Consider the following 21242-nt stretch of genomic DNA (forward strand, 5'->3'; position numbering starts at 1 on the left):
ACACACATTGAGGGACAACCGGTTCTGCCCTGCCACAGGCCCCTTCCCGCTCCGTTACAGGCCTGACTGCCCTGATACCTCCACAGGGGCAGGCCTGGCCCGCAGGGCACTCTGCCAGTCTGAAGCTAACCCCCAGCTGACTGCCTCCCACGTGCCATGGGCCATTACTCACTTTACGTATATTAACTCATTTATCTTCACACCTGGCCCTGTGATCTAGACTCTACTGTGATCCCCGCTGACAATACAAAACTGAGTTCAGAGAGACAGGGTAACCTACTTAAGGGCACACAGCTATTCACTGAAGGAACTGGGATTGAGACAAGGCAATCTGGCCTCCAGCCCCCTGCTCTGAATTGCCTGCACTGGGCCAAGGTCCAAAATGTAACGGCATCCCTGAGCTCCACTGGCCAGGGACACCTCATGGCCTCTGTACCCCACAGACAGCTGCACTTCAGAGAAAACCCAGGCCTAGTAACTAGCCTTCCTCAGACAGAAGGGCAGAGACCAGGGCCCTGGTGTGGCGCTTCCTTCTCCAGGCTAGTGACTAAGACCAGAGGACCGGCTGTTTCTAGACCTTTATTTCTCTGTGAAAAGGGGGAAAAGGGGAATAAAATAAAAATGGCACAGTTGACACACACGAAAACCACTGAGGGGGAGGAAGGGAGAAAGGAGGTGGAGCAGATGGGGGACAGGTGTCCCCTTTACAGCAGCAGGATCCTGTGGCCAGGACGCTCACATCTCTCCACCACTGGCGGGAGTGGTCCCTTCCCCCCAGGGCCACTGCCCTGTCCTGCCATGCAGGCCCCCCCACCCCTTGGGAGGACGACAGATGGCAGATTCCCGGGCTGGGGAGAGGAGGAACTGGGTGGGGTAAGGGGCCTGGGGTCAGACCATGCACAGGGGGTGACAGCAAAGGCCCACTACTGTCTCCCTAAGGTAGGGACTTGGGGGAAGGTGGACACCAGAGACCGGCAGCTGCTCCTCGTCCAGCATCAGGCGAGAGACAGAACTGGGGGGACAGGAACAGGAACAGGCAGGAGTCAGACCACAGCAGGCCCTCCACCCACCGCTGCTCCTGCATCGCCCCCTCCCAGGCCCAGGCCCAATCTCGCCGACCCCGCTCCCGCTCCCGCTGGGGTCTCTGGGTGCTCCATGCCTTACCAGTCAGGGCCTCCTGGGCAAAGTACTTGACGTCCACGTCCTGGTCCTGGGTCAGCTTCTCCAGGATGGGCTTGACCTCACTCTGCAGCGTGCTGGAAGGAGAAGGAAGACAGTGAGCCAGGCTGGGCCAGGGGCACAGGCAGGCGGAGGGCTCCTGGCAAGGTGCACACAGACACACAGACACGGACAAGCCCATGAGGCCGGATATAGGCCTTCTGGAGATGAGAGTCTGATAAACCAGGACAGACGTCTCTGGGGCCCAGAACAGGCACACAGGGGTCAGTCAGTCTAGGAAAGTGGGCCACAGAGTCCAAGCCTGCAAGTCTTTGAGGGGTGGAAAACTGATGTCTTTCATTTGCGTAACGCATTTACTGAGGCCGCCTGTGTATAAGGCGTGCGTTCACTGAGGCCGCCTGTGTATAAGGCGTGCGTTCACTGAGGCCGCCTGTGTATAAGGCGTGCGTTTACTGAGGCCACCTGGGTATTAGGTGTGTGTTTACTGAGGCCGCCTGGGTATAAGGTGTGTGTTTACTAAGGCCGCCTGGGTATAAGGTGTGTGTTTACTAAGGCCGCCTGGGTATAAGGTGTGTGTTTACTGAGGCCGCCTGGGTATAAGGTGTGTGTTTACTAAGGCCGCCTGGGTATAAGGTGTGTATTTGCTGAGGCCGCCTGTGTATAAGGTGTGTTTACTGAGGCCGCCTGTGTATAAGGTGTGTTTACTGAGGCCGCCTGGGTATTAGGTGTGTATTTACTGAGGCCGCCTGGGTATAAGGTGTGTGTTTACTAAGGCCGCCTGTGTATAAGGTGTGTATTTGCTGAGGCCACCTGTGTATTAGGTGTGCGTTTACTGAGGCCGCCTGTGTATAAGGTGTGTATTTACTGAGGCCGCCTGTGTATAAGGTGTGTTTACTGAGGCCGCCTGTGTATAAGGTGTGTATTTGCTGAGGCTGCCTGTGTATTAGGTGTGTGTTTACTGAGGCTGCCTGGGTATAAGGTGTTAGCCCAGTGGTAAATGCAACAGTCTTGACTCTCGGGCCTGGAGAATCAGAGCAGACTGATGGGAAGTAACAGAAGACTGGCAGGAGCCCAGGGCATCTATTCTCACGCAAGGGGGGCCAGGGAGTCCGCCTGCACTGAAAGTCTATTGTTCTGGGAAATGTCACAGGAACTAAAGGTGGGAGGTTGTGTCCCCGAAGAGACAGAAAGAAATCATCAGCGCAGGTTTCCAGTGCCGCTGTCCAGTGGACAGTCCTCACACCCCAAACAACCACTGCTCTCATTTGTCACCTAGATCTGTTTTACCTATTTCTGAACTTGACACAAATGGAGTCACAGGATACTTTCCTGGGGTCTGGCTTCTCACTCAACATGTCTGAGAGAGTCACTAGGTTGCTGCCTATAGTAGGAGTCTTTTTTCATTGCTCAATAGGGTTTCCCTTTGTATGAATAAACCACGATTGATCCACTGTACTGTTGATGGACATTTGGGTTATTTCTATTTCGTTGGTCATATGAGTAAGGCTACCACAAATATTCTGTTAGAATGAGCATTCATTTCTTTTGGATGCACACCCAGGAGTGGACATGCTGGCTCACAGAGCGGACGTATGCTTAGCTTCACCAGGTCCTACTGGTGTTCAGAGTGACTGTACTACTTGCCAGTTACAGCCCCACTGCAATGTACGGGAGTCCCAGCTGCTCTAACAGCAATGACAGGTTTTTAGGTTTAGGCTCTGGGTGCGCTTCCGTTTGCACTGCCTACCCTGCTGGCTGATTATGCTGAGCATCTTGTCACAGGCTCACTAGCTCCGTGTAGATCACCCTGTGGAGGTGCCCATTTGGGTGTTCTTTGCCCCTCTCTTTCTTATGGCTTGTCTTTTGGATGTGTAGGTAAGTACTCTGGACGAATCAGTTCTGTCAGAAATACATATTGTAAATACCTCCTCCTAGGCAGTGGCTGGACTTTTTACTCTCATAATATTCTTTTGATAAAGTTCTTTGTTTACTGAAGGCCAACTTAATGATCTCCTCCTCTGGTGAGCTATTTAGCAAATCTGTGCCTCCCTCAAGTCTTGCAGATATTTTCCTACATTTTCTTCTTTTTTTTTTTTTACATTTTGATTCTGGTGTGCTACCTCTGATCTGTTTAAGCACTGAGGTGGGAGGTTGCTTCCCCACATGCACACCCAAGTGCCCCAGCCGTCTACGGGAAATGCCTACACTTCCTCCCCAGCACCTGCACTGGGATGTCACACACAGGTGGGTCTGTTTCTATGCCCTCATTTCTGTTCCACTGGGCTGAGAATACTGTGCCAGCACCTCGCTTTATTTAATTACTGTGGTGTCATGATAAGTCTTTGTATCTTGTAGTGTAAGTCTTCCAACTTTGTTCTTCTTTACAATCACCTTGGCTATTTCAGATCTTTGCATTTCCATGTTAATTCCAGAATCAGCTTGTCAATTTTTCACTAAGAACCTGCTGAGACTAAGATTATACTGAATCTATGCATGAATTTGGGGAACCATCTCAGCCATAAATATTATGTAGATCTTTAATTTCTCAAAGCAATGTTTTATAGTTTCCACTAGAGATGTTACACATCTTTTGTTAATGTTTTCCTGAGTATTTGGTGGTTTTGGTGCAATTATAAATTACACACAAATATACTTGGTTAATTTTGTTTTCTAATCATCTGTTGCTCATATATAGAACTGCCACCCTTCTGTCCCTTCTCATAATCTGAGGCAGGCCATGTGTACTCTGGTTCTATACTTGAGGAAACCAAGACCTTGTGAAGGCAAAGCAACAGCTGGTGTGTGAGGGAGGTCCGGGCCTCACCTGTTGTCCAGGATGGGCCCTATCTTCTGCAGGGACTTGGCCACATTGAAGCGGACGTTGGCGACAGGGTCCCCAGCCATACGCAGGACCGTGGGCAGCATGTGCTTGGTGGTGATGTCCTGCCCACAGACCTCAGACAGCACCTGGGGGTCAGTGAGTGGCAGAGGGCCATTACCCAGAGTTCACGGCTACTGTGCATCTCCCCTTCCCTCTGATGGGCCACCAGGGTCACCAGGTCTGAGGGGGAAGCTGAGCAATACAGGAGGTTCTGAGTCAGGGTGTATTCTCCTGAATCTCCCGTCTCATCTCGTGCTCTCCTCCCTCTGCTGTCTCTCCGCCCTGGAAACCCCGAGCCCAGGCCACCCTAGTCCCACCTCCCCAGCTCAGATTCCCGTTCAACCTCTGGGGATGGCGTTGACTCCCAGACCCTGGGACCCCTTTCCTTAGTGCGGTGGTCGCCAAGTTAGGCATGGAAAGAGATCATCATAACATTTGGCTATACTTGTTTGTAGGTCCTATCCTTCACTCCCCACTTGCGTGTACAGTTTATGTAAGCGAGGGGAAAGGAGCACTTCCTATATGTAACTGCTGGAAGCCCTTTGCAAGTATAACCAGACTGACCTTCACAACCTAATGAGTCAGGTGCTGTGATCACCAGTGTGAATCCCTGACAGGTGAGAAAGATGCAACACTGAGCAGCTGGGCCATTTTCCCAAGGTCCACAGCTAACATACCGCAGAGCCAGAGTTAAAAGCCAGGCATGCTTCTAGGGCCTGCACACTTGATCATATCATAAGCAAACACACACATGTATTTCGTGGGGAAGGAGAGAGGTGCTCAGAAAAATCTGCAATCACTGCCCCAACGGCCAGGCCTCCCTAGTCCTGCATTTCCCACAGCAGGTCCTCACCCCAGAAGCCCTGTGACTGACCAGGGAGCCCTGACCTCTGGCCTGTCATTCCCCAGAGAATCATCCTGCCAACCTAACCTGACCTCTTCCCCACTCCCAAGCCAGGAGTCCACCATCCCTCCTCTCCTAGTCACTCTCAGTCCCGACCCAAGACGGGCCGAGGGCAGGCGGGGTGCTCACGTTGATGCAGAAGAGCGTGGTCATGCGGTGCAGGTAGTTAGGGTCCCCAGACATGGCCAAGACCTTGGGGATGATAGTGGCATGGGCCCACTCCTTCCCGAACTTCTCCACCAGCTTCTTCAGGTTGCTGGTGGCTGCCTCGCGGATGGCATAGACTGCAGGGGAGTGGAGAGGCGCGGGCCTGAGCGGGTGGGGAGGAGCAGCTGCCCTCCCTCCCCTCACTGCGTGGCACCAAGCAGAGGCCACGGGGGAAGCGAGAGCCTCTGAGGGCCACCACATGTTCCAGGCAGGAACCTTCCCCACAGCTCCAAGACGCACACTCCATCAGTGGCCTCGCCCTATGGATGGGGCAAACCGAGGCTCCAAGAAGTGACGTGTCTAAGCACATCACAAGTATGTTGTACTCAGAATGGTGCCGGACACAGACAAATTTTCTTTCTTTTACCACTTCTTGTGAAAACTGAGCACTTCTCGCAATGGCCCTGAAAGATCGGGATGAGAAGTCCCATGTGTCACTGAATGGGTGTGGGAGGACACACTGCAAGTGAGTCGCCTGAGCTCAACAGTGAGGAGATGGGATGCCACCCAGGGCCGTCTGCTCGGTGACCCTCGGACTATCCGCTAAGCAGGCAGCCCTGGGGGAGCTGTTCTGTACCCCTCCTACCCTGGTCCCTGTGAGCATCTGAACAGCCCAGGGAGCAGCTTCTCCTGCACCCCGAGGAGCTCACCGTGATCCACAAGCCAGGCCATGCACAAGGAGTTGAGTTTCTCATCAAAGAACTCCACCCCCTGCAGGAAAACAGGAGATACAGGATCAAGGGAGATGGGGAAGGAACCCAACCCCAACAAATGCACAGGCCGTTCTCAACGTCACCTAGGTGTTCCTCCCTTCTTCTCCTAACGGAACTTCACTCGTCTTTCAAGCCCCTTTTCCTCCCGTGCCCCAGACAGTCCTCACATTGTCTGTCAGCCCCCACACCCACAGGCCAGGACACACCGCCCCACGACCAGCCCCTGGCCCCCAGGCCTCCTCACTCACCAGCTGCCCGGCCAGCAGGGGCATGTACTCGATGATGGCCAGCCGCACGCGCCACTTGGCATCCTCAGCCAGCTCCACGATGGCAGGCAGCAAGGACTGTGACAGCTGCCGGATGCCGATCACCTCATTCACGCAGTCCAGGTTAGAGATGATGTTCAGCCGCACCTCGGGGCACTGAGGAGGGGACAGGGGCTCTAGGAGGCTGCACTTCACGTGGTGAGCAGGACAGGGTGAGGGAGCCGGACCACACCAGCTTCGGAGAACACACACCACCTGAGGGCCTACTAGTGTCCGAAACCAGCTCCTGGCCCTGGGGACACATTAAGGGCACTGAGTGGAGCAGCTTTTCCAAAGAGCAGCCCAAGGAATGTTCAGCCATTCTGAAGAACTTCAGGAATCAGAACGCAAAAATATGGTACCCTGGGAAACAGGCATGATCACCACCACCCTACTCAGCTGTGTGCCAGCTGGGAGCAGGACACGACCTCCTGGATATCAGTCTGGACAGAGGATATCCGCCTAGAAAGCAGATGAGGCCATTACAGGGCCTGCCAGTCCCTGATCCACAAAGGGCTCCTGTGTGGGAGCCCATCAGTGTCCTTTCCCCTCCTTTTACTTGTCTCCTATCTCTGAGCTCTCAAGGAGCGGGTCTCACTCATCCTTGTGTCTCCAGAAGCCAGCAGTCTTGGGCCACAAGAGGTGCTCAGATGTTTCGGCCGAAAGAGTGAACAAAGAATGAGGCCTACGTGTGCACCACCCGCTGACTGCCAACATCAGGGCACTGGTTTGCAACTGTGCACAAGCTCCACCTACCTCCACAATGCACATGACCAGTTGACAAGGAAAGGCACATAAACACAACTTGCTGTTAGTCAGAAGAGGAGCTCCACTAGATCCTTGCCCTGCATCCCGCATTCCCAGATGGCAGGCACAGATTTGAGCCACGTAAGGAATTGATCGATGAGCCAAGGAAGCCAGTGTGCAGTGCAGCAAAGGGTAGACCCAGCAGGCCAAGGCTGCCCCAACTCAGCATGTTCTGGATAAGGACTGGCAGGCAACCAGCTCAGGGGAGATGAGCGCTAAGCCCCCGAAGACCCTGCCTCATCAGAGTGTCTTTGTTTATCTGGGGACCTTGGGCCAAACCAGACAGACCATGTTAACAACATGATTGATGGGGAGCCTTGGGCTGCGTGCCATCAACTGGGCCTCCGCAGAGTCTGGGGCCAGAGTAACAGTGATCAACCCCGTGAGCAGCGCCATCCCACGCCGACGGGACTGATGCCCAGTAAGCCCCGCGAAGCCAAGGCCCGTGAGGATCTCTTTGCTGGGGTGCTGTTATGCATCACAGTGGAGATCTGTGCGCTGTCCGTGTGACTCCCCTGGGAGAGGACAACCAGGAGCTCGCGCCTGGTCTCTCCTGCGCACGTTTTCCCTTTCCTGATTTTATCTGTATCCTCTCACTGTAATTTCCTAGTTGAACTATTCTGGTCACACACCACAAAAAGGCACTGAAATGAATCAAAGACTCCAGTGAGCAAGTGTGTGCATGGAAGGGCTGGCGCAGGAGGCCGGGGCTGTCCGAACCCTGCACATCCCACAGGCAAGGCTGGTGGCTGCTGGCCTCCTGGGAGGGAAGCCCTCTGAGATCCTGGTGACGAGCCTCTGTGCATTGAACACATGGGAGGTGTTCCAAGAGCATGTACGCCATACTCATTTAGAAAGAATTCTGTTTACATACCGAGAAAAAGGTAGGCTTTTTTATTGAGACAAGTGTGTAAATCTTGGTGAGAGTCAAATGTAAAATATTAAGTTCACAGATCTAAAATGGAAATTCCAGATGTAAACCAGGTGAGTGTCTTATACCAAGAAAACCAAGTGGTTCTTCTCTTTGCACGCGAAGCTGCCCCGGGACAGACTGTGGCTACCACAGTGGGACATGACCACCACGTAGTGCCTGAAGGTGAAGCCGGAACAGCAAGCAACCTGCTCCGGCCCGGCACGGAGCCGGCACACCTTCACACTCAAGCTGAATCTGGATCCCTTCCTGACACCAGAAAGCTACACATTCTCCAAGACTCTGGAGAGGTGTTAACAGGTCTCAGAAGCCAACCAGAGGGATTCTCATCAGCTTTCTTGTCCCCATTTAAACATCAGAAGGAAAAAAAATTCTAATTTATAACAAGTAGCTATAAAAAGCATGCTTAGAAAAGAAATTATGTGTAGTAAAGCACTTAGGTTCTAAAGTTTTGATCATTATAAAAATTAAGGATGGTTCAAACTGACTGGCATAAATAAATGATCTAAGTTTTTCCTTACAAGAAAATGGTTTCACTGTATAAAAAAACCCTTGATTTGTAATCCTGAGCAGAATTAATAATGCAGTACTTGGCGAGCGTGGCAGCACAGAACGGGCACGTAAGACAGCTGCCTAATAAGGGAATGAGTGAATGCAGTCTATCAGGTACACACTCAACTCATCAGAGGTCAGAGATTCCGGGAGATTCTGGCTGATCTGGGAGAGTTGCCAACTCACCTGTCACCTCTGCAAACCCAGAACTCAGAGCTGTCCTGGGGCCCTTACCTCGTCCTTTAGCTGAGCCAGGAAGAGGGGCAGGAGGTGCTCAATGGTGTTGTCTTTGCCCAGGATGGGAGACAGACCCATGATGACCGAGGCCAGGGCCGACTTGACGTGCTGGTTGGCGTCTGACACCAGCTCCTGGGAGGCACAAGGAAGGGGAAGCCACTGGGTCAGGGACCCCCTGCAGCAGCAAGTGGCCAAGTAGACACCAGCTCCCAGGACGCCCTGAGCCACAGCCTGCCTTTACCCGTCCCCCTTGTGGAGCAGGGGACAACGTGGGGTACCAGGGGTGGTGCAGTCCCTTACCTGAACCACCTGCTTATTGTTCTAAGAGCCTGGCTCCCTACGGCCCCCACCCCAATCCCGAAGCTTTTCAGGTGAGAGGGCTGTGACCTCCCGGGGGGAGCACCCCCACCCCCAAGCCCAGCTGGAGCCTCAGATCCTGCCTGTGCTCAGGGCCCCCAGGTGCCTCAAGGCCAAGCCCCACCCATCCTAGAAGGCTGGGAACTCAGTCTGCCTCTGGCCACCATCCCCAGCTTCATCCCAGCAGGCTGAGCGCTGCACCACTCCTCCCAGCAGATCCCCCGTTACCTTGATGCAGGGCAAGATCTGGGTCATGATCACGTTCTCCCGACAGTCAGCGGACAGGTTTTCACAGAACTCTGGGGGCAGGGGAAGGGGGAGCGGCAGAGGGAGGCGAGACCTGAGGCCCTAGCTCCGCAGCCAGCCCCAGGGACGCCCGCCCCCTTGCTGTGTTCTCGTCACCAGCACCAACCTTTGACCTTGTGGGAGGCTGCGGCCCTCACCTCGGCCTCACAGTCTTTCATCAGGTTCTGGAAGGCAGGGACAAGGTCCGTCTTGGTGATCTCAGGCCCCACTGCTTTCTGCAGCTGCAGACAGGGAAGGCGGGGGGCAGTGAGAGGGCCAGGCAGGTACTCGGGGCGAGTGAGACCCGAGCGAAAGGACCAGAACTAGGGACAAGAGCACGGCCCTGGGGATCCCTACTGGGATCTCATCCCAGTGCCTTGGGGTGACCGTGGGCACGTCGCTGAGCCTCGGCTTCCTCACCCTGTGGTGCCGAGTGGGGCCGGTAGCGCAGCGCTCACAATGCTCTCAGATGTGGCTCTGCAGCCCAGCTGCCGGGCTGAAATTCTCGTTCTTACTTATCATCTGTGGAACCTTGGACGAGTTGCTTTACATCTCTGAGCCTGTTTCCTCAAAAGCAAAATGAGGACCAGGAGGGTACCTACCACACAGTGTTGTTGTCTGCACTGAAAATTACAACAGGTCCCCTCACTCTTCAGGCTACTTGGGGTCGGGCTCTCTGTTAGCAGATCCAAAACCATTCTAATGACTCAGTGGCTCTCGCTCTCTGACTTACATACTTCTGTATTTTTAAAGACTGGATACCAGACCACTCACTGCTTTTGTAACTACAATAAAACCACTCAGATAACAGGAGGAGGCATGCCAGGCTCTGCCTGTCCCACGGCACCGGGCAAAGAAAGGCCTGTGAGTTTGCTGGAGAGCCGGCTCTTGCAGACCTGGTGGGAAACAGGGCTGTCCAGGATTAGGAAGGAGACGAAACAAAGGCGTTGAAGGCCCGAGACCACCCTGAGCAAATCTGCCTTTTATTCCCCACACAGACATTACCGAGTGTCTACTGTGTGCCAAGCAATGCTTCAACAGCCTAAAACCCTGGCCTCCCTGAGCTCTGATCTAAAACCCACTGTGGTCCAGTTCGTGCTGTCCAGGAGCCAAGGACGGGAAGAGCCATCTTTACCCAGGCCCAGTGCTGCGCCTCCTGGGCAAGCCCGCACGGCCACGCTGTGCTAACATTCGCAGGGAACACCGAGGGCCCTGGAGATAGTACCCAGAGGCTCTGGTCCTCCCAGCAAATGCCAGTGGGGATAGGCGGGACCACGGAAACAGGAGCCTCAGCACAGAGTGGCAGGGAAGCCCCTCTGCCGGACCCTGCCCGTCTCTCCGGCTCTCTCTGAAGGCCCCCAGAGCCGGCCCTGAGCACCGCTGCCTGCACTTGCTCCCAGGCCCCCGTGGCCCTTCGCACACTGTCCTTTTGCTGGAACACAGCTCCCATCCCAGCCCACTCATCTTCTGGAACAGCGTAGAATCACCTCCTCTTCTCAAGGCGTCTGCACCCCACATCCGTCTGTCAGCTCCAGTGGCACATCATCACTAAATTCCCCTCTATCTCCAGGGACCTTCCCCTCCAGGCTGTCTGCTCCTCGAAGGCCAGGCGTGTGCTGACTTCACTGCAGCGCCCAGCAAAACATCAGCACTCAGCAAACATGGCAGCAGTAAGTGCCCCCGGGTCCCAGTACAGAGCACTGCCCTGAAGTCAGAGGCATGGCATGTGGCCCGTTCTGCCTGCTTGACGCTGTCACCCTGAGACCAGCCCGACTTCTGGGCTGTAGTATGGGCTGAACCAGATTCATATGCTAAAATCCTAACTCCCAATACCTCAGACTATGACTGTACTTGAACACCTTAAAAAAGGTAATTAAGTTAAAAACGAGGCCATTAGGGTGGGACCTGATCCAATATGACTGATGCCCTCAAAATAGGGGGAGATAGACACACACAGAGTGGGGACCATGCGAAGTCATGGGAAGAAGCCATCTAGAACCTGCAGAAAGAAATCTTAGGAAAACCACCCCTGCTGGCACCTTGCCTACTGACTTCTGGCCTCTAGGATTGTGAGGAAACACGACCCAGTGCTGTGTTCTGGGAGCCCCGGCAAGCCAGGACAGGCTACGCCTGCCCTGTGTGAAAGGACGGTTGACCAGGCCAGGAACATACGCACACTACTGCCCTCCTCTGCTCTGCGGCCCTCTCCCAGACTCTGAACCCAGAATCCTTCTCAACACAGCACCTCGAATTCCACTATCGATCAACCAGTGCTGGCTGGCATGCGAAGTGAGACCCAGTTGGACCATCACAGAGTTCTTACTGTTCAAACACCAGATGGTTCTATAGACTTAACTGAAAACCCAGCTCCTTTATGCAGACCCACCTCATCCCCTCCGAGGGTCTGTGAGACACTGTCAAGAATGCCTACCTCCGTGAACTTGTCGGCTACCATGTATCGGACGCGCCAGGACTTGTCCTCAGCAGCCTGGCGCAGGGTGGGCATCACGAGGGCCTCCAGATCCTCCTGGGGCAGGAGCTGGGCGATGTTCACACATGCCTCCACCGCCAGAAGCCGCACTGAGTCCTGGGGAAGATCAGAGTGGGGAGAGGGCATGGAGGCCTCAGGGCAGCAGCTCTGGGATCCCATGAGGTGCCGGGCCTACCAGAGGAAGGGGCTGGAGGACGGGCTTGGTGCAGGACCCACCTGCTCGTCAGAGGCCAGGTTGGAGAACATGGGGATGATCTCACTCTTGACATTGTCCAGCTCGAGCACTTTGGCGAACTCCCCCAGCTTGGAGGCTGCGGCCCGCCGCACCATGGGGGTGTCATCTGAGCACAGGTTCCGGAAGTACCTGGGGGCAGGCACAGGGCTGAGGGGGAGCAATAATCCTGGGGTCCCAAGGCCACAGCAGTGCAGCGAGGAGTGAGCACAGACTGCAGTCACGCAAGGCTGGGTTTTGCCTGGGTGACCAGGGACAAGTGATGACCCTCCTGAGTCCTGCAGGTCCTATAAAATGGAGCTGACAGTGACAGTCCCCATCCCACAGGGCCACTGTGAGGTTTAAATGAGATCTGCATAGTAAGTCCCAGCAGATGGCAGGTGCTGACTATATCACTATGACCGTAGAGTGGCGTAGCAAAGCTGTGGTGGGGCCACTCAAGGCTTTACTTCTGAGCAGTGATTGCTCTAGTCAAGAGACGCACAGGGGTGGGCAGAGGGGGACACACAGATCTTCAAGCACTTGTGGGCAGCTGTAAACCAGTATTGGGTCCTAACAGCTCAGGGCCTGGGCTTGCTGTTCAGCAGCCTGGAGCTGGAGTTGGTGGATGGATGGACGTCCAAAGAGAGGGGAAGAAACATACATTAATGGGAAATTTTAATCCAATTAGAGGTGTTTTCATTCATTGTTTTGGGAGGTGCATCTTGGCTACAAGGAATTTCCAGGAGCATCAAGCCTAAAGGGAGGCGGGTGGGGGAAGAGGTGACCTGAGCCGATAAGGCCAAGAGGGTTCTGACCTGGGGCGGGTGTAAGACGGCACCGCACATCACTTGAGGGCTTTTATGCACCAGATTCTGTTCTAAGTACATTATATGTAACTCTTTTACACCCTCACAATACCCACTGTGCAGAAGGAATTATCACCATCTCCATTCCCTAAACACACACAGGCAGACCCGTGATGTCTGGAGACCAGGCAACCTCTGAGGGTGAGAAGAGGTGGGAGCTGGGAGAGCTCAGGGCGCCTGGGCCCCAGGTAGGCCTGAAAGAGACTAAGGCCTAAGAGCAGAGGGCCAGGCTGAGGGGAGAGAAGCCAGGACTCACTGTCGAAGTTCCGCCTTGACAGCACTGGACACGCGGGGGTAGCAGACGGAGAAGAGGCCGCAGGCTGAAGTGCGGGAGGTGAACCAGTCGCCGCCCGCCAGCCGCTTCACCAGGGGGACAAAGTGGGCCTCCAGGTCGGAGGGCGAGTGCTCGTGCGAGATGGCCCGCAAGGACTCCACCGCCTTGTCCCGCACCACCGTCTCCTCCACCGTGGCCAGTGACTCCAGGGGCGGCTGTGACACAGAGCACAAGGTCATGAGACGGTTCCCTCCCCTCCCCCGCCATAGGCTGTCTCCTCAGAAAGCGTCTCTGCTCGTCCCATCCCAGCATGCCCTCCCTGGAGAACCAGCATCAAGAACCTCACTGACAGGTCCTTGGAGGGGCTTCAGTGGGGACCGTGAGCCTCAGAATTACACACGGCCTCTACAGAGAGGGCTGCAGCTGTCGTCAGCTTCTCAAAGGGCAGAAATCATCCCTGCTACTGGTGAGAACCCCTATTGGCTGTGCGTTCTCAACAGGGCTGCTGTGTCACAGCCTGGGGAAAGGAGGCTGCTTCTAATTCACTGAATCCTATGGAACAGGCCCCATTACTATTTCCATTTTAAAGAGATGGAAACAGAGGCAGACAGGCCAAGTAACCTGCCTGAGCTGTTAAGAGCTCCCAGCCAGGATCTACACCAGGCCACCTGGCACAGAGACCCCAAAGCACAGCACCGCACAGCTGTGGTCTGGCGGGCTTCTGCCTCAGACACATGTTGCTGGGAGACCCTGGGCTCGTGGCTGCACACCTGTCTCTCTGGAGCCTGCAGGGGTTGTGCTCCTTTAGGGACACCTGACTGGCTCATCGTTCTGTACCCAAAGTCCAGCAGAGCTCCTAGCACAGGAAAGGAATTCTCAAATGATACCCAATTTATTCTAATCTGTTCAACAAAGGTGTGCAGCTCTCTGTCTGAAGTCCAGCCTGGCCTGACAGGTTGCAGAAGCAGAAAGAGCTCCTAAGTGGAAATGCCTCCAGGGCCAGGCAATGAGCAAAGGCGACAGAGGGGACAACAGAGAGAGGCAGACACGGTGGCATGTGGCCTAGGGTAGCTGCTTCCTGGCTCCGTGAACTGTCACCACAGGGGAACACAGCTGGTGAAAGCAAATGTGTTCCCCAAAAGCAGCCCAAAGGGTCAGATGTTTCTATGTGAAAAATGCTACAACACAGATGAACCTTGAAGACATATGCCAAGTGAAACAGGCCAGTCACAAAGCAGGGACTGGGAGTTATTGGTTAATGGGACAGAGGCTCAGTTTGGGAAGATGGAAAGTTCTGCAAATGAACAGTGGTGATGACTACACCACAATGCAAATAATACTTAACGCCACCATACGCCAGCTAAAAAGGTAAAATTTTTGTATATTTTGCCACAATAAAAAAAGTAAAAACAAGTAAAAAAATATTTTTAACCTCATTTAAGGAAGGCTGACAATGATTCAAGGAGAATGAAGTGCTACGGCATGGCAGTGCAGGAGCAGTGTGGCTGCCGCAGGGTTTGGGCTCCAGTGGGGGGGTGGGGGTGTCACTGGGCTACTGCAGGGACTGGGTGGCACATGGGAGGCACGCCCTCAGTATTTACCTGCTGACTGTAAGTGGGACTCACGGTAACCTGTCATTGTGACAGGCTGTGCAGGGTGTCCCGCGGGTAACCCAGGAGTGGCCCTCCCGGTGGATCGGGGCCAGTGATGGCAGGTCACCCCGGGAGGCCTATCTCAGCGGACACCTGAGCAATCAGCTCTCTGGGGCAGTGCCCAAGAAGGAACAGATTAGGAACCTCCAGGTGCAACTGGGCACCAGAGGACCCGCTGCCTCAGGGCCCCTCTGGTAAGGACAGAGAGCGGGGTTCTCAAGGCCTGAGTGGACAGGGTGAGCGTGAACTCCCTAAAATCATCTGTACTCTTGGAGGAAGGGTCTAGAGTTTTCGTCAGATTCTCAGAAGGAGCCACAATCCCAGAAGGGTTCAGGACTGCTGGAACAGCATCAGTCCTTGCACCACAGCTGCCAAGTGTCTCCGTGAGATTAATCTCACCACACCACTGCAGGGACGAGGGCCAGGGTCGGGTCTGCTGCACCGCTGGGTGCCCACAGCCCACAGTCCTTGCTCACATTTGTGGAGCTAACAAATTACACAACAGTCATTTTCCATTTCTCCTGACTTGTCCAAATCCAGGTTAACTGCCACCTCCTCCAGGAGGCCTTCCTTGACAGCTCCCCTATCCCATCTCAACCAGGTTAGGTGCCTCCTCTGGGTTCGAAGGGCCCCACCCTCCCTCTTCGCCCACTGGTCAGCCTGTGGAGCAGCCTGGAGCCCTCTAAGAACAGCATGGAGGAGTGGTAGTGGTGAAGGGGTGAGGACCCAGATTCAAATCCTGGCTCTGCCTCCTTCCCAGCTCAGGCAATTCACTTAAGCCAGTCTGTGCCTCAGTTTCCTCATCAGTGAACTGGGGCCAGCACCCACACGCACCTCACAAGGCCACAGCGGGATGTGACGGGTCACTGTGCCTAGGGCACTTGGTGCAGGAGCTGCGGGTGCTGAGTGAGCACCAGCCCTTTCGACCTGACTCACCTCCGGGCTCTGAGCATCCATCCCCTGGCACAGGGACCTCAAGACGCATCTGCAGCCGAGGTGACGTCATGGACGTCAGCCCCAGACGTCACGTGGAACTGCTCCCCAGAAAGAGGTGGGGGATGCCCAGCCTTCTAAACACCTTGGGTTTTCTGTTCCTGAGCCCTGAGAAGCTGCTGAAAGCTACAGATTTTCTCCTCAGAAAAATTGATGAACGCCAGAGGCCAGACAGTCCCAGGAACTTCAAGGGACCTTCCGGCTGGTCTCTGGAGCTCATCATGTTCCTGTGTTAAGCAGCCCTGTTCTGTGTAAAATGTATGACGTGATCTCCTTCACATAGTTTTTAGTCTGTACACACATGCCAATTATACACATATGCACAGATGAAAGCTGAGGTATCAGAATTTAATGGCAGCTATCAAATTTCCTTAGACTTAATGCTGTTTGAAGAAAAATTATCATTTTTGCCGAAACCCCAAATCCCAGCAATTCTAAGTACCATTACTTTGTGTACCATTAAAAGCAAGAAAGGCTGCGGCCAGTGATTTTAAGATACCATCAGTACAGATGCCAAAATATGAATGTTCATCTTTGGAAACAATGAAATACAGGATTACTGGGGGCGTTCAGGGGGCAGCAGGGGTTCAGGGTCTGAGGGGCAGTGAAAGTCAAGGGACCAGGCGACCGCACAGCTCCTTCCCAGACCACAGCACTGACAACAGCGGGGTCCTCCCTCCCCTTCTCCCAAACAGCAGTTACCATTAGCAACTGGCCCATCTCTGTCCCCAGCCATCACCCAGCACAAGGCCACACAGGCAGGCAGTGGGGTGGGGGCTTGGGGGAGAGTCAAACGGACACGCCTGTAATGCCGGTCCTGCCACCTGCTAGCCGGGCAACCGTGCACAAGATGCTTAACCCCTTGGCATCTACAGAAAGGAACCAGCCGAGCCCACTGGGGGGACATGCCTTCATGACACATCACACGACGGCAACTAACACCTGTTAGTTAGTACTTAATATGCACCACGTCCTGTGCTAAGGGTTTCGCAAGTGTATTATAAAAATAGGTTTCAATGGCTCCAATTTTATAGGTAAGGAGAGGATAACACAGAGAGGTTAAGCAATCCTTACAAGTCACACTGCAAGTAAGAGGTAGAACCTAGTGTGATTCCAAACCCAAAGCCCTATACTTTAGGTGCCAGGTAAGGCCAGGCACTGGTCAGCCCAGTGCCCAGCTAATGGTAAGGTAGACAACTGTGTTTCTGCTGTTGCTGAACAGCCACTATGGACTTGCGGGATTAAAGTGAGTGTGCAAGGCCCAGCTGTGTAAAGCAGGGAGCTCGTGGCCTCCGCTGCACTCTCCTTCCCCACTCTCCGGCCTCCCACCTTCCAGACTCACCAGTAGGCAGTGCACATACTCGGGGCCTCCCACCAGAGTGGTGAAGGTTCCCAGTTGTTCCGCCAGGGCCAAGAGGACCTCGTCCTCATCATAGATGGTATCTGTGGGACCAAGACAGACGCTTTACAGTGCCACCCCAAGGCTGACCTCAGTCCCTAGCTTCCTCAAACTGGCAGCAGTCAGGCTTCCACTGCACCCGGGCTGGCAGAGAGCTCAAGGCACAGGCTGGGGTCTGGGCACAGAGCACCCAAGCCACACCTCTGCGCCTGCCTGTGGGACACAGGGCCGTGAGCTTATTCTCTCACCTCGCTTCTGCAGATCTAAGATGGTACTAATCCCTCTACCTCCCAGCGAGGCTGCGGTGAGAATGAGTGAGGCCACGCACATGAGCACAGGGCTGGGAGGGGCTCCCCTGCTGCGCCCCCACCGCTGCCCTCAAGCACACCGACAGGAACACCTTTCTCTCCAGCCAGATAAACTCTCTTCCATCTTTCAAGATTCGGTTTGTCTACTGCTTCTTGGAAGACTTTCTGACCAGGCAGCCCAGGCCCCTTCTCCGGGCTCCCTCCCACTCCCACCACCTTTATCAGAGTCTCTGCTGAGTCCAGGACTGGCCCCTCTCTGTGCCCAGTTCCTGCCAGAGGTGAGCAGGGAGAGCTCAGTCGGCTTTGCTGACAGAACGGATGACGCTGTGGGCAGAGAACTGCTCTGTCCTGCTGTCAGACCCGAAGGCCCTTCTCAAACTGCATCCCCTATTCCCCGAGGCGGCGGGGGCTGCAGACCTCCACGGCAGGAGATGCTAACATCCTCGGTCTATGCTGGCATTTAATTTTCCTGGTTTCAACTAGGCACGTGGCAATCCAACCAGAGAAAACCCTTCCCAGGCTCTCTTGCGGCTGGCAGAGCCAGGTCACTGTGCCCCAGCCAAGGAGGCATGAGTGCAAGTGGAGGGTTCAGGTTCAGGATCACTTCCTTATGACAGCCCTCTCGCGGGGCCATCGTCCGCTTCCCCATCCTGTGGTGGGTTCAGATCCGGCTCCACTGCGGGCTGGTTGTGCGGCAACTCCCTCCACCTCTCCGAGCCTCTTTTCTCACCCCCGTGTCCTGACAATCGTTCTGAGACTGAAGTGAAGTAATGCTTTCTGTGAGGAGCCTGGCATGAGGCCTGGCACGAGCAAGCGCTTCAGAAACCTCGGGCCAGCCGGGCTCCTTCAGCCTCAGTTTCCCACTGTCTCTGTCTGTCTCCTGCAGATGTTGAGCACTCAACTCGTCTTCAACCCAGTCTCCAGTGGAGACCCCTTGGCCCAGCTGCAGGGCAACCACCAAATGCACGGGAACGGCCAGTACATCTTCCACCCCACCCCAACTGCCTTCGCAGCCCCGCATGCTCCCTGCCCCTCTGCCCCAGACCTGGCAGCCTTCCCTCCTCAAGCCCCTCGGACCACCGCCGTCTCTTGCTGGGTGATCTGCAACAGCTTCCAGACTGGCTCTTCTGCTTCCTCCCTTGCCCCCAGACCACCCAGTCTCCCCCTCCACCCCCGAATCCAAAGTGACCCTTTACAAGGCCCAAAAGAAATCATGCACTACCCTCCCTCGATCTTCAAGTGGTTTCTGAAAAACCTGAACGGAAATCCAGACGTGTACCATGAGCCCACATGACGTGGCCACGGCACTCCTCCAGCTCACGTCCCCCCTCCCTGCCCTGCACCTCTGCGGGCCTTGGCGAGCCCAGGCGTCAAGTGCTGACAGGCTAAGCACCTCCTCCCTCCTCCCCAGCATCATTGCCCAGCCCACGGTGGAGGACCGGCATGAAGTCTCATGGTGACAGAGCGCTCAGCTTCTGCGACTCTGGGCCTCAGCTGCGACTTCAGTTCATACCAGGTGGGAAACAGCTTTGCCAGTGCTGCGGTCTGTGCCGGACACTAAGTGCTCTGCAAACCTCTCCCCAGCAGGAGCGCTTAGTCAGACTAGTCGCAGAACCTACCCCATGTGGGCACTGTTAGGAGCGCTTTACACTGCATTGTAGTCAATCTTCTTACCAGGTTGCATCACAAAGCCCACTTAACACATCAAGATCAGAGGCAGGCAGACGTGAACCCCTTGCCCGAGGTAACACAGCTAGAGCAGCAGAGCTTGACTGTGAACCCCAAGTCAGTAACCAGTGCTGCTGAGTTTGCAGCCAGCACTAGACAATGTCCCCTCCAGGTCACCTCCTGACGATGACCCTGAGCAAATAAACCGCGCCTCAAGTTCTGCATCTATCAAAGGGAGGTAGGGGTCTCGCCCGCCTTACGGAGACACTGCAAGACTAACTCGGATGATGACGGCCACACGCTCACTGAGCACAGGCAGCACTGTGAGGACTCTAAACCGAGTCCTCCCGAGAAAGGGTCTGGGACACTGTGCAGCCCACGGAGGTAGGATGTAAGTGGGCGCAATCATCACGTTACACTCACACCAACGCTGCGGCCCATGCAGGATTGTCTCCAGTTTACACACAAAACTACGAGGAACAGTCAAGGTCAGAAACTCGCCGAAAAGCACCAGCTTTTAACTGTTGGAGCTGATGCCATTCAAACCTGGCTTTCGGGCTCCAGACCCCTCTGCCCGGCCCCACGGTGCCCCGCAACTTGTCGGGTCCCCAATGAGGCCTCTCTTATCGAGCAGGAGCCTCCCCCAACAGTCCCATGCACCTGTTACCTGTAAGGAAGGGCAGAAGCTCACTGCGGGTCCTTTCCACCCCGAGGGCCAAGGCAATGGTGGACAGCTTCTTGATGCTGTTGAGGCGAAGCTAAAAGAGAACAGGGAGAGGAGGGGAGACCGTCAGCCAGCCCAGACTTGGGGGAACTTTGGTAAGGTGCCAAATTACAACTTGGCAAACACCTACCAAATGACCCTGACCGTGACCGAGACTGAGACCATGACAGCAAATCACAGCGGAAGCAGCAGCCTCAGCAGGGGCACCTGTGGGGTCTTGCAGAGCAGATCCCCTCAGTGCTGCTTGCCAGTCCACTCTGCCCAGACCCGCACATGGCTGACTTCCCCTCACTCCTGCTGTCAGCCTGGGCTCAGCACCATCGAGCTAAGCGCTGCCCTAGCAGCCTCGGCCCGTGGCCCCGTGGCAGCACGCTTCCTCCAAGCAGGTCCCAGGCAGTGCTCACGCGCCCAGGCCCTGTGCCCCTCACCACAGTGAGGCTGGAGCCGTCTTAAGCCCCCCTACAGAGGTGGCGGTGGGCTCAGGGAACACAAGCCCCTTCTAAAGGTCACACAGCTTGGGTGTGTGGCCCAGAGACCGAAACCCAGGACTCCAGCTAACAGAGATGATGACAGAACAAACCACACCACACATTGCTATGAAACTAGGGTAGCATCATTATTGCCCATTACTACCACTGGTGTAATGGGCTGAACAGCGGCTATGTGCCAGTCCTGGCCCCCACATTCAGTTATGAGAAAGCTGGGGGTCCTTTCAACCCCGAGAGCCAAGGCGATGGTGGACAGCTTCTTGATGCTGTTGAGGCGAAGCTGAGAGAGAACACGGAGAGGAGGGGAGACCGTCAGCCAGCCCAGACTTGGGGGAACCTTGGTAAGGTGCCAAATTACAACATGGCAAACACCAAGTGACCCTGACCGTGACCAAGACAGGGACAGTCAATCACAGTGGAAGCAGTGGCCTCAGCAGGGGCACCTGTGGCATCTCGTGGAGCAAAGTCTCTGCAGATGTACTTAGGTAAGCATCTCAAGATGAGAACACCCTGAATTGGCGGGGGGAGACATAGACTGGTCTCTGCTCCTGGCTTCTGCACAGAGCTCCTAAAACCCCTGTAATTTCCTAAGTGATTAAGAGCACACTAGGGGCCTCTTCTGTTCTAACAATTGATTTCTGACCCCAGTTCCTGACATGGAGCTCTAAAATCCCTTGGATTTCCTGGGTGATAGGAGAGTCTTTTGTTCTGATGTGGTACCTCTGGTGAGCTCCCGCACGAGGGCTGGACACCAAGAGCAACCCATGATTAGAAGCTTGGAATTTTCAGCCCCACCCCCACTCTCTG

At 54.9% G+C, this 21242-nt stretch overlaps 1 protein-coding gene across 2 annotated transcripts in view; it reads right to left on the reverse strand.

The window, feature by feature from the left end:
- Window positions 1–563: 563 nt before the first annotated feature.
- PPP2R1A (protein phosphatase 2 scaffold subunit Aalpha) overlaps window positions 564–21242 on the reverse strand; it is a 32851-nt gene continuing 12172 nt past the window's right edge. The window contains exons 2-15 of one of the 2 annotated variants that reach the window (XM_036885974.2): window positions 19891–19981; window positions 17191–17291; window positions 13186–13418; window positions 12066–12213; window positions 11790–11945; window positions 9486–9600; window positions 9302–9372; window positions 8714–8848; window positions 6133–6306; window positions 5822–5882; window positions 5094–5248; window positions 4004–4146; window positions 1165–1256; window positions 564–1012 (exon numbers count right to left, since the gene is read on the reverse strand). In XM_036885974.2, the coding sequence (XP_036741869.1) occupies window positions 996–1012; window positions 1165–1256; window positions 4004–4146; window positions 5094–5248; window positions 5822–5882; window positions 6133–6306; window positions 8714–8848; window positions 9302–9372; window positions 9486–9600; window positions 11790–11945; window positions 12066–12213; window positions 13186–13418; window positions 17191–17291; window positions 19891–19981 (1692 nt within the window). In that variant the 3' untranslated portion in view covers window positions 564–995. Of the gene's footprint in view, window positions 1013–1164; window positions 1257–4003; window positions 4147–4624; window positions 4671–5093; window positions 5249–5821; window positions 5883–6132; window positions 6307–8713; window positions 8849–9301; window positions 9373–9485; window positions 9601–11789; window positions 11946–12065; window positions 12214–13185; window positions 13419–17190; window positions 17292–19890; window positions 19982–21242 lie in introns of those variants that run through there. The other variant, XM_036885975.2, reaches the window with a different exon arrangement.

This window comes from Manis pentadactyla, assembly GCF_030020395.1.
Source record: "Manis pentadactyla isolate mManPen7 chromosome 15 unlocalized genomic scaffold, mManPen7.hap1 SUPER_15_unloc_1, whole genome shotgun sequence".
Lineage (NCBI taxonomy): Eukaryota > Metazoa > Chordata > Mammalia > Pholidota > Manidae > Manis > Manis pentadactyla.